This window comes from Electrophorus electricus, chromosome 8, assembly GCF_041902795.1.
Source record: "Electrophorus electricus isolate QZ-2024a chromosome 8, ASM4190279v1, whole genome shotgun sequence".
Taxonomy (NCBI): domain Eukaryota; kingdom Metazoa; phylum Chordata; class Actinopteri; order Gymnotiformes; family Gymnotidae; genus Electrophorus; species Electrophorus electricus.
The window spans coordinates 22,946,093-22,957,455 of NC_137504.1; the positions used below are offsets into that span (position 1 = coordinate 22,946,093).

Genomic DNA, 11,363 nt, shown 5'->3' on the forward strand with positions numbered 1-11,363 from the left:
AAACAGTATAAGTATTTATACATTTCAACGATATTTTAAAAATAATTAAAATAAGTAATTCGAACACCAACAAAAAATGGTCACATTTCGGCTATTTTAGGAATTCCTATAAATAAATCCAAAATGTATTTAGTAGGTAATTATTATTAATCGGGTCGTCAAGGTGATTTTCATGCCAGAAAAGTATTGGCTGCTCTTAAATTTCCACGACAAAATTTCAGTTAAAAAATTGACATCCCACACAGGAAACAAACAAACAAACAATCTGTGCTTTCCAAATATAGTTTATTATTTACAAGGTCACAATTTTGTCACTTTTAAAATTTAACAACAATCACCACTGACACTTTTATTTTATTTCTATTCTCGATAAATTAATTGATGTTTACAAAATCCGTATAAAAATGTTTTCAATATCATAAAAACAGAAGTAAAGCAAAAGCGTGCTCAGACAAATGTGGCTGGGCAGTCAAAAGCTCACATTTGTATACAAGACATATTTAGTATTTTTTCCAAGTAGCCTGTAACTAAGCGTCATTATCCATCCTGTATTCTGTGCAGTATAAAACAGCTCTACGGTACCTACTGCTAAATTAAATCTTCGAGGCCAAGTTTCTATACATCTTATGGACTAGTATAAATGACATTCTTAATGAGAATCCTCAGTCTAGAACTAGCCTTAAAGTATCAAAAGATCTTTGAAAACAAACCACAAGAAAGCAACAAGGTAAACAACATACAATGATAAACAAGTACAGACACAACTGACATTAAGGCAATTCTGAATGACGCCTACCTTGTTCACATCTCATGCACATTCTGGAAAGGACATTTTCGCATACCTTACTTATAACACTAATATTATACTAATTATACTACACATTTGACCCTGGCGTTGAGTCCACATTGTGTTTCCCTCTGTTCGGCCTGTCCTGCTGTCTGACAAGGGCTTTGTAATTGCTTGGAAGTGAAGAACTCGGAGACCCATGGTGAAGTTTAAGTTCAGCATCCATGGACTTCAGAGCCTTGAGGAAGAGCAGTTAGAATACGGAAGTGAGACATGCTGGTAAGGACTTTTCACTTGTTGTTCTCTAGGTCCCTCAGCGCAATTGTCAGAATGATGCAATGCCGCTCAAAAGTGTGTCTGCACAGTTCGTTTGGCTAAGGGGTCCAGGGGTAGCTGTAATTGTTATGGGGCTGCACTGGCCATAAACTGTGGCAGTACAACAGTGAGTTGCATTTAATTGGCACTGCACATTACACTGTGGCCTTGGACATTTGGCCTGTGTGAGTAAAGCATAACAATTTTTTAAAATCACCACGGGTTGTTTTTGTCCTGTAATAAAAATGTAATACAAGTGTAGAGAAGCACCTGACAAACGCTGTACTCTCACCTGCTGCAGCGTGTCCTGTTGACTAAACGCGTGCAAGGCGGACTCTGCTTGCCGCCGCACAGCATGATGGGAGTCGCCACGGGCAACGTGCTGGAGCTGGCGTGGAGCACCGGCGCTAATCAGCGCCAGACCGCATCCGTCGATGACAGCCATAGTGCCGAGGACGACGCAGCTGTGGCGACGGATGACAGCATCGGAGTCCGAGAGGAGAGAGAGTGCCGTTGAAGCTGCTCCCATAACAACTTCGAGCAACCCCTCCCCCTCCGTCTCAACAACCCTCGTCTCGCTTCCTCTCACTGGTCCACCAACGGTCCCCCTCCTACCCCCCATGACGCCTTTTTGCACACACCAGTTGCCCTCAGAGACCTCGGGCCCAAGGTCAGCATGTGCAATCAGGGCCAGCGTTTTCACTGCAGCCCTACATGCGCTTCTTCGTACAGATGGCGCAGGGTCAGACAGGCAGCTCAGCAGCTTCCGCAGCAGGGATGGCCCTGTCTCCACTCCAGCGGGGAAGTGGCCCAGGTTCGGCCTGAGGCGGGTGAGGAGCTCACAGGCAGTGGCCCGGACCCCATCGTCATGGTGGCCCAGGGCGAGGTTCAGCAGGGCTGGGTCCACAGGCAGGACTGAGCCGTCTGGAATGGTCTGGAAGAGCAGCGCAAGAAGCTGCATTGTGCACCCACACAGTGACTCGATCTGCAGCAGATCAGACAGGAGAGAGCTCACTGTCCTAATCTTGGGTTCAGGTGACTGACCTTTTACCACTGAGATTGTAAGAGATCTCCCATCTCCTCGAACACAGTTTCTGTCATTTCCAGGTTGCTCTAAGCTGTCCACAAGCCAGCTCATGGTGCTGTTTCGCTGGGCTGCAAGATATTTAAGGTCTATAAAGTCTTCATGAAGTTCTAAGCTGTCTAAAAGCTCCTCGACACTCCCACTGTATGACTCTGTGCTATGCTGAAGATGCTCTGCTCTGGGTATTTGCAGATCTGTCTTAACCTTCCATCGATCTCCTTGCTCCCTCCACCTCCCAGCCTGGTGTTTGGGCACCTGCGCCTGCACTCTGACGGCTTCCCCCACAGCCCTGGCTTTATCTACACTTCCTGGCACCATGGCCGCGCTTCTGTTCTCCTGGTTCCTGGTGCCCCTGGCCAGGTCTGCCTGGCCCTTGTGTGGGATGCCGCGGCACACTGGCTGCTCGGCCGTGCTCCTGGGCTGGTTAAGGAGATTTAGCATCTGGCGGGCCTCTGCACTCGGGGGGAGAAAGCCAGAGGCGCGGGCTGCAATGAAGAAGCTGGAAATGGCCCACTGAGGAGAGGAGAGGCACAGCCTCCGCAGTAGCCAGAGAGGAAGCTCCAACAGAGGCAGGGGCTGGCTCTGTATCACCTAAAACACAGACGTGCACGGCCCAATGTTCAGAAGAAGCCCCCCTATGAAACCTACTGTACCAAATCCTGCAAATTAATCCTTACAGTCGGCGTGGGTCTTACTTGCCTGAACTAAGCTTGTCACCAAGTTCAGGCTTTGATACGAGGAGAGAACTTCCGCCATCTTCTCCGGGGGAAGCGGCAAAGCAAAAGGGAAGCAAAACAAGTGGCAGCTCATGGCTGACAGGCTGCTCACGCCTGAGCAGCCCCACTGGAGACCCCTTTCAAGCTCCGCCGAGCTGCCGAGAAAAGGAGGACACAGAGGTGAAACACGGTTAATGCGGTGCTCCGTAATCTCCGGTGCGAGCGGCCGCAAACGAATAAACGAGGCTCGGGGGGTAGGGCTGACCTGTCGGCAGTCAGGAGGCGGCTGAGGGTGCAGCCGAGGTTGTTGCTGGCAGTGAAGAAGAGAGTCACGCAGTCGTAGGGCTCGTCACAGAAGGCCAACAGAGCGAGAGACAAAAGGTCACGGAGACCTAGAAAAAGCAAAAACAAAAAACCTTGATTAATAAAAAATACAGTTCGCCTTATACTGCAGAAGCGCATAACTTTCCATAGTGAAAAATTAAGTAGTCTTCAGTAGTATTCAAAGTATTTTTGTAGTATTTAAAGTATAATAGGATTTAAAATATTTTTTAATTTTTCACCATTAACTGAGAGAAAGTTGGTTTTGGATACAGTGTTTTGTAGCATGTTGCCAACTTTAGTCCAGAGGTGGCACCAGAGCTTGGAGTTCAGAAAACCAGGGAGGGCACTTCTTTCGCTCTGCAACCATGGGTGACATGCTATAATGACTATTATAATAACTATATGACAACCTTACAAGCACGTAATTAGAGTAAATTTTATGTGTGAAATTACCTCAGAGAGAAGTCTGAGCACCAGGGCCAGGACACCATCACATATACCCCAGCCAGCAGGAAAGGGGTGATAAACCTTTGAATGAGAAAGCAACAACGCTGGTCACACTCAAAACATGAGAGGAAAAAAGAAAAAAAAAGAAAAATTCACAGTGCTAACGAGCGTGACGTTTCATTCTGAGCGGATGATTTAACTCCATTTACCTCCTCTGGACCCGACAGCAGAGACTCCAAAAGAGCAGTGAGTGTGTGTGTGCGGACGCACACGCGTGCACCATGATCCACAAGCTGGCTCAGGACCGTTGCCACTAATGGCTTGGGGGCAGATGCTCAGTTATGTGATAATCAATACTAACGTCTTTAATTACTTAAACCAACCATAAGTACAGTAAAATTACAGTGAAAATAATGCATCCAGAGAGACTTACTGCCAGAGGGTTTGGGTCAGAACGAAGAAGCACTGACATAAACAGCTGGCACAGATTCTCGATGCTGGCAAGACATTGAATTATTTGGAAAGACATCAAATTAACAAAGTTAATCTAATTAAATGTTAGCCAACTGTGTGTAGCATAAAATACATTGCGTGCACACTTCAAGTATTTTTTTCTCAGAAATAAAAAACTACCAATTATTAATTTAAATCCATACAATTTTATTTTTAAGTGAATTCCAATTAAACATATATAAAATAAATAACTTATAATTAAAGTTCTGAAGCTAAAGATCAGTGTAGATTGTGGGGGGAGATAAATATCATTCAGACCTCTTCTCCTTTATGTTCCAGTCAGGGTTGTTTTTCCAGAATGTCAGAAGTGACACCATCATCTGTCCTAGAACCCTCTCATGCCATGGTCTCTGTAGTCATGAAAATTGTGTCTCTACTCCGCATCTTTCATTGCTGCCATCTCTCAAATTTGTCTTATTTGCGTGGTCACAAATTGAAGTTTTATTTCATCTGTGTAATCTGAGTGTCTCTGTTATTTTTTTAAAACAATATGCAAGTGCATGCAACCCCCCCAAAACAAACCAATGTAAATCTATACAGTTTCATAAAAAAAAAAAAAAAAAAAAAAAAAAAAAAAAAAAGCAAAAAAGGGAAAAATCAGAACTGTTTGCATGGATAGTGGCTATCTGAACATCTCCTGTTGCATTGGCCACATCTTATCTATTTAAAAACGTGTATCAAATTTTTTTTAAAATAAAAATTTAAATGGCTCAAAAAAATATACTCCATTTCCATAATACCGGGACATTGAAGCATGGGCTATATGGAACTGCTCTATGAATTTTGTTATTCAGGATGTGTGTCGGTATGTACGCATGTTTTTATTTATATATTTATATATATAAATAAACATGCATACATACCGACACGCATCCCGAATACAGACACACAAACATGCATGCATGTGCACGCACGCATACCCGCACACGCACACACACACGTGCACGTATACCTGCACGCACACACACACACCTGCACGCACACACACACAAACACACACACGCGCACAAGCGCACGCATACCCGCACGCACGCACAAACACATGCACGCGCGTGCACACACACACACACACACACACACACACACACACACACACACACACACACACACGCACACGCACAAGCATACCCGCATGCACACACACACAGTTCTTCAAAATCAAGATTGCGGGCACCTTGCATTGCTATTTTTTTGAGTATTGTTTGATTTTCACTAAGAAAACACACCTGTTAAGATTCATTTTATAAAACTTTATATTCTGTTACACACAGCTTACAGCATGCAGTCATTTTTATCCTTGAGCTTGTCTAAATAATGATGATAGTTTTCTTTTTATACTCTATATCTACTGTTTATATGAAGAAAATGTGTTTAGCAATAACTGCTGAAAGATTTTTAAAGTAACGGTTTGATTTTTTAAAATTATGTTTAGTCACAAACACTTATATTGTCCTCAAAATGAATCGAATTGATCTTTAATATCTTAATAAATTGCAAAATAAAAAAACAAAAAATTAAAACAAAATTTTTTTTTAAAGTACACATTTATTAAAAGCATTTTGTAAATTGCCTCCAAGCCTTTTACAGGCTATGAATGTAGATATAATTGTGCATGTGTGTAGACATAAATGTATCCATATGTTCTGAGGCTCTCTTACCTTCATTAACTCAGGACTGCTAAGCATCTCCTCCAACAGATTAAACAGAATGTGAGGGAGGCCCACCACTTCAACAACTCTTCTGGAATCAGTAGCACCAGAGGTCAGGATCATGTTTGTGAGGACCGTCACGGGATGAAGGATGACAGAAGGCTCTTCCAAAGTCCCACCCAGGACCTTGGCAGGAAAAAGTTCAGTTTCCTTATTTGCAGTCAGAACAAATTTTAATAAATCTGAGTAAGCTTGACTTTGGTTTGAGGTGACTGCAACTGCAGCCATCTATCCATCTATACCCATTTATTATAAAGACCTTTATGCTAATTAACCTGAATTAACATGGTTTTATTATACACTTGTATTCAACTGTATTATACAGAGTAATTTAAGATTGCCTGGTCCTTGCATCTAAGAAGCTTGTTCTTTAGTTTCTGATGGATGGGAGGGTCCATAGAGGCAGACGTGTGATTGGCCCAGTCTGTCACTTCAGCCAATCTCTTCCATTCTTCATCGCTGTCAGCATCCCGCTCCTGGGTGAAGTGCAGAGGCGTATAATCACAGTGAGAAAGCCTTTGTTTTTAAAGCATTTGATATTAAAGCATTTGTGGATCCAACACAACTCCTTTTTATTTAATTTCTACAACTCCTTTCTCAAACTCAATGCTATATCAAATATAAATTTTACACTTTATTAGAAATAGCCATCTTACAGATGCATTTTATAACTACAGTTACAGACTGTCAGGCGCCTTCTAAGCTGTTCATCATTTGTCCTGTTTCTGATCACAGGGCCACTGCTGGCCAAATGGCAATACAACATTAACACTGTTGTTGGTAGTGTTATGGTCTGGGGTGCTAGACTAGTGCCAGCTTATCATGCACCTATAATTACTTATTATTGTTGCCATTTATAGGCAAATTATTTATGTATTTATTCCCTTTTCTCACAGTGTGGCAGCAGGGTAATGAGCCTTTCAGGGCTGATATCGCATCAGGTACATTTTTTTGGCTGTGTTGTAACTGATGGCAAACAAGTGATATTCCCCATACTCTCCAAAATAAGCAACCAAATTAGCACTGACATATTCAGAAAACCGCAGAACCCATTTACTAACGTCACTGTCCATCTTAACAGAAGCCAAGCTGGTGCGACCAGGTCCAGAGTGTCTCAGTACCAGTCTGGGACCCACTTCCACTGATGGGAACTCCCTCTCATAGTCCCTGCTGATAGGCCCCTTACAGGGAGCTGAGTTCACCCTGCAAACATAGGGGTGGAAACTGGCATTAGTATAGCTTAACTGAACATACACATTCACACAGCAACATAGTAGTGTTGCAGTTGTTCTGCAGACCTTTATTCCTCTTTTCTTGGTGTATAAATAAATAAATAAATAGCTTTGCATTGTGTCTGTTCCAAGTGAAATGGACTTCTTAATGAGTTATTATTATTTTAATATATTATTGATGCACATTCAAATTCTGAACAGAGATACTACCTGGCAACACCAATGTCACTTGCTTGATGCTGATTGGCTGGTGCATGAGCTGAATTTTGACACACTGTAAAGGTGCTGCCCAATGAACGGCCACCGGTGGGGGCCTCTCCAGCCGGGGCAGTTCTGGAGCGCGGCTGGCTGCTACAAACTGCCTTCCCGTTCTCCGCGTGGGCCTGAAGAGCCAACACACACCATGCCTTCACTCCTGCCCATAGCTTTACGCATTCTCAATGGTCACACCACATATGCCCTCACAATGTGTTCTTTAATAAACAGATTCCCATGATTACATACCTCACACAACAGCTATGGCTCTGCTGAAAGCCACATCTGTATACTTTTACAAACATATTGATTTTTATAGAAGCAATATACTGAACACTTCATCTTCTGTGTTCTGTAGTGAGCAGGTGAGGGGGGATGATTTCACCTGTCTGCTCTTCTGCTCCTTGGCCCACTGCTCTCTGGCTCTGCGCAGTAGCTTGCTCTCTCCACTGTGGGGTGCTGATTTTTTTGCGGCTTGCAGCCGCTTTAGGGCCTGTAGGTCCGGACTGGGCGTTACAGTGAGGGGGCTGCTTGAGCCCTCATCAGACAACACTGGCCATTCAAGCAAAGTGACGTATACCGTCATACACTACAAGTTGCAACATAAGGCTTTCATATGTCACTATTCAAGCAAAGTGACGTACACAGTCACACTACAAGTTGCAACAAGTTGCAAGTTTCTCATGTGGTTTACCATGACAAAACTGCAGTGTATGTTTTTTGTAATATAACATTTTTTGTATGAGCAGTAGCCTTTTTAAATGTAAAGCTAACAGAGTGCTGCTATAGTAAGTCTAGTGTGGGGAGCTGAGCAGAATACATAATTTTTTGTTACATTATTCATGTACACATATTTGTTTAATATATATGCACATCTGTTTAAGATAAAGTGACCGTTACAGTATTATGAAACACTCATACCTATGACTCCATCTGCAACATATGGATGGTGAAGTAAAGCAGGCCAGGCCAGTCTCTTCTGAGGGTCTTTAGTTAACAGTCCCTTCAGAAAACTCTGACAAGCATAAAGGATTTGAGAGCACATTAATCTTACTATTTTAAGGTTTCTTTAAATTGTACACTTGTGATAAGGACATGCAATCAGTGACAAGTCTCCTGTTGATTTACTATTGGCTTACTGTAAGTTTGTCATCTGCAAGTCTATATTACATCATTACACAGTAGCAAGCAGAGGGGAAATGTGTGTGTGTGGGGGGGGGTGGCAGGGGGAACCAAGTGACTCAGTACCATGCAGGCTTGGCTCATATTCTCAGGCCATTTGACAGAGTCCTTCACAATAAGCTGCACAAGCTGGAAGATGGAGTTGGTGTAGAACGGAGGCGCCCCCGTGTGGAGCTCATAGAGGATGCAGCCCAGAGACCAGAGGTCAGCTGTGTGATCATAGGGTTTCTCCTCCACCAGCTCCGGGGACATGTAGAGAGGGGTCCCCTTGATGGAGGTCAGCACCAGGGTGGACACACTCATGGCCCGAGCAAAGCTGCAGGGAGACAAAACGACAGAGATGCTGAAAAAGGCCTAGTTACTCAGAGCAGTGAGTAACCTGGTAAAACAACTTTTATATCCAATATTAGTTTTAATCTGAGCTGGAAAACAAGGGCCTTAGATGTAAAAATGGGAAACATTTTAATTCAACCAGGGACCTGACTAAAACATATGCTACTTCTAATAACTTGATAACATTCCAAACAATTTCCTTACATGTTAAATCTTACAAAGCCTCTATGGTATGGTGTGGACTTTACATAACCCATTGTGCAGTACTAACCCAAAGTCACAAAGCTTCACCACACCCCCTTTGCCCAGAAGGATGTTCTGTGGCTTCATGTCACGGTGTAATATACGATGAGAGTGCAGGTAATACAGGGCAGACACCAGCTGGCAGGCTATCTCTCGCACCTGCGCACAGCAAAACGACGTGTCAGAATGTTGGCTGTGCACACAGACAAAGACATGACAAACAGAGGGGACATGAGTACTGCACTGGGGGTGGCTGTTCTGTTCTGTTCTTCTAGTGCTATTCCAAGACACATCTTAAATAGGGGAGGGTCACTGGGTGCAGAAGGTACTCTATGATGTCACGATTTGCTTTATGAACCTGGCTCTCAGGTAAGCACCCATCATCCTCCAGGATCTGAAACAGTTCACCCTCCGCGTACTCGGTCACAACCACCACCTGCCAGGGAAATACAAATGACCTAATTACTGCAAAGACAAAAGCACACATACTTCTACATTGTCTCCAGTGAGGACAAGCCAACAGGTGAGGTCTAGGTTTAATTTGTCAATATACAATTTAAAGCTCTTCTGTGCACAATGTGATAACTACATGACTCAAGTTTTGCAGTTTACATGCAGTGTCTTCTAACAAATGACCTCTAGACTACAAAGGCTTTTTTTTTTTTTTTTTAACTGCCATCACCGTTTGAACATATTACGTTTTGCCTAACAAGGTCATTATCAAGAGATCTGAATGTCATAAAAAATGACAAACGCTGGCAGCAATTTTCATTTGAGCTGTTATACTAGATCCTTTACCAAACAGCATCAGTAGACTAATATATTGCCATCAATTTGATGAATTGATGAAGTCCTACAAAGGGCTTTTGATGGTCATACCTCTCTCTCTGTCTCAAAGCTATCCAATAGCAGAACTATATTGGGATGTTTCAATCCTCGCATGATATCAATCTCTCTCTTCAAACTACGCAGCTCTTTCTCTGTGCGGCCAACTTTCGGGATGAACTTTAGAGCTACAACCTGGAAAAGAAAAAACGGACCATACCAATCTGCTGGAACCTGTATGTGTTATATATAAGTGTATATATAAGTAACTGCACTGCAGTAAAACATGGATAGTTTAATTTGAAGTGAAAATTGAAGTAGCTACACATTTCTTTCAGAGAAACAGGACTATGGAAGTAAACAGCTGTGCAAACTATATATATATATATATATATATATATATATATATATATATATATATATATACACACACACACACACATACACACACGGCACTCTAATAAGTGAAAGCTTGCGGTACAAACCTGTCCACTAAACTTTCTGCGACCTTTGTATACTCGGCCGAATGACCCTTCCCCAATCATCTCCAAAACATGATACTGCTCCATCATTGGTGTGACAATAATGTCTTAAATAAGGATAAGTTCGGGTGACTAGTCAAGTAGCTCAGCTAACTAGCAATGTATTTCAATTTCGCAAATCTTATGTTCAGAGTTTTTGAAAAGCAGCAAACACTATAACACCCTCATTTGCAAAGTTTGATCTTCGTAATCTGATTTTTCGCAAAAGGCGCAATAAACTATAGTCATTCCCCAGTCGGTTGAACATCACTTGAAATAAACTGTCCTGTAAATGATACTTTAGCTAGGCTCATTAACATAGCTAGCTAATATTAGCTAAATTGGCTAACTAGCTAGATATATAGATGTTAGCCCGCTAGCCACAGTAATGGATATGCTATCGTTCTTTTCCCATAACATAACTCCGTTCTAAGCAACCAAGGATTACAATGGACAAAACAAACATGTTCTCTAGTTTACCACAATAACGTATAACAATAACTGTACTTGTAGACACGAAACTGAGCTAACTTAAAAACTTTAGTTCATGGGCCACGCCACTATTAAGGAAAACAAACGAAGAGCGCCTAGCAACATCATAGCGATAAAATAGAAGCCCTCTTACACATTTTTCTTGAAACAAAAAACCAAAAAAATATTCGTTGTATATAATATATCGACCACGATGAATTATGAATTTAGTATATAAAATATGTTTCTCATGGATCATTTATGAGTTTTATAAAATTAACAGATCACGACACAATATATTAAAACAGGCGAAACAAAGGTTTCCTAGCTAGTTAGCTACTTCAGCCCTCACTAAAGGGACCTTGGCTTAACAACGCTTTGGCGTCGCAGCAACGAATCGCCTACA

The 11,363-nt window shown here is 42.3% G+C and overlaps 1 protein-coding gene across 2 annotated transcripts; it reads right to left on the bottom strand.

Moving 5' to 3' along the window:
• Positions 1 to 266: 266 nt before the first annotated feature.
• On the bottom strand, positions 267 to 11,305 carry stk36 (serine/threonine kinase 36 (fused homolog, Drosophila)). 2 transcript variants are annotated; one of them, XM_081719644.1, is made up of 20 exons: positions 10,451 to 11,305; positions 10,020 to 10,160; positions 9,499 to 9,576; positions 9,169 to 9,299; positions 8,631 to 8,880; positions 8,304 to 8,397; positions 7,768 to 7,934; positions 7,338 to 7,510; positions 6,924 to 7,098; positions 6,237 to 6,371; positions 5,845 to 6,021; positions 4,445 to 4,536; positions 4,107 to 4,170; positions 3,883 to 3,993; positions 3,680 to 3,754; positions 3,466 to 3,583; positions 3,168 to 3,294; positions 2,886 to 3,057; positions 1,395 to 2,777; positions 267 to 1,025 (listed from the first exon to the last, which is right to left on the bottom strand). In XM_081719644.1, exons 1-20 carry the CDS (start codon positions 10,535 to 10,537, stop codon positions 876 to 878), a joined length of 3,900 nt encoding a protein of 1,299 aa, XP_081575770.1. In that variant the 5' UTR covers positions 10,538 to 11,305; the 3' UTR covers positions 267 to 875. The 2 variants fall into 2 exon arrangements, with proteins under 2 accessions (XP_081575770.1, XP_026854379.2); XM_026998578.3 differs by having other exon boundaries at positions 6,957 to 7,098; positions 10,451 to 11,301.
• Between the last annotated feature and the right edge of the window lie 58 nt (positions 11,306 to 11,363).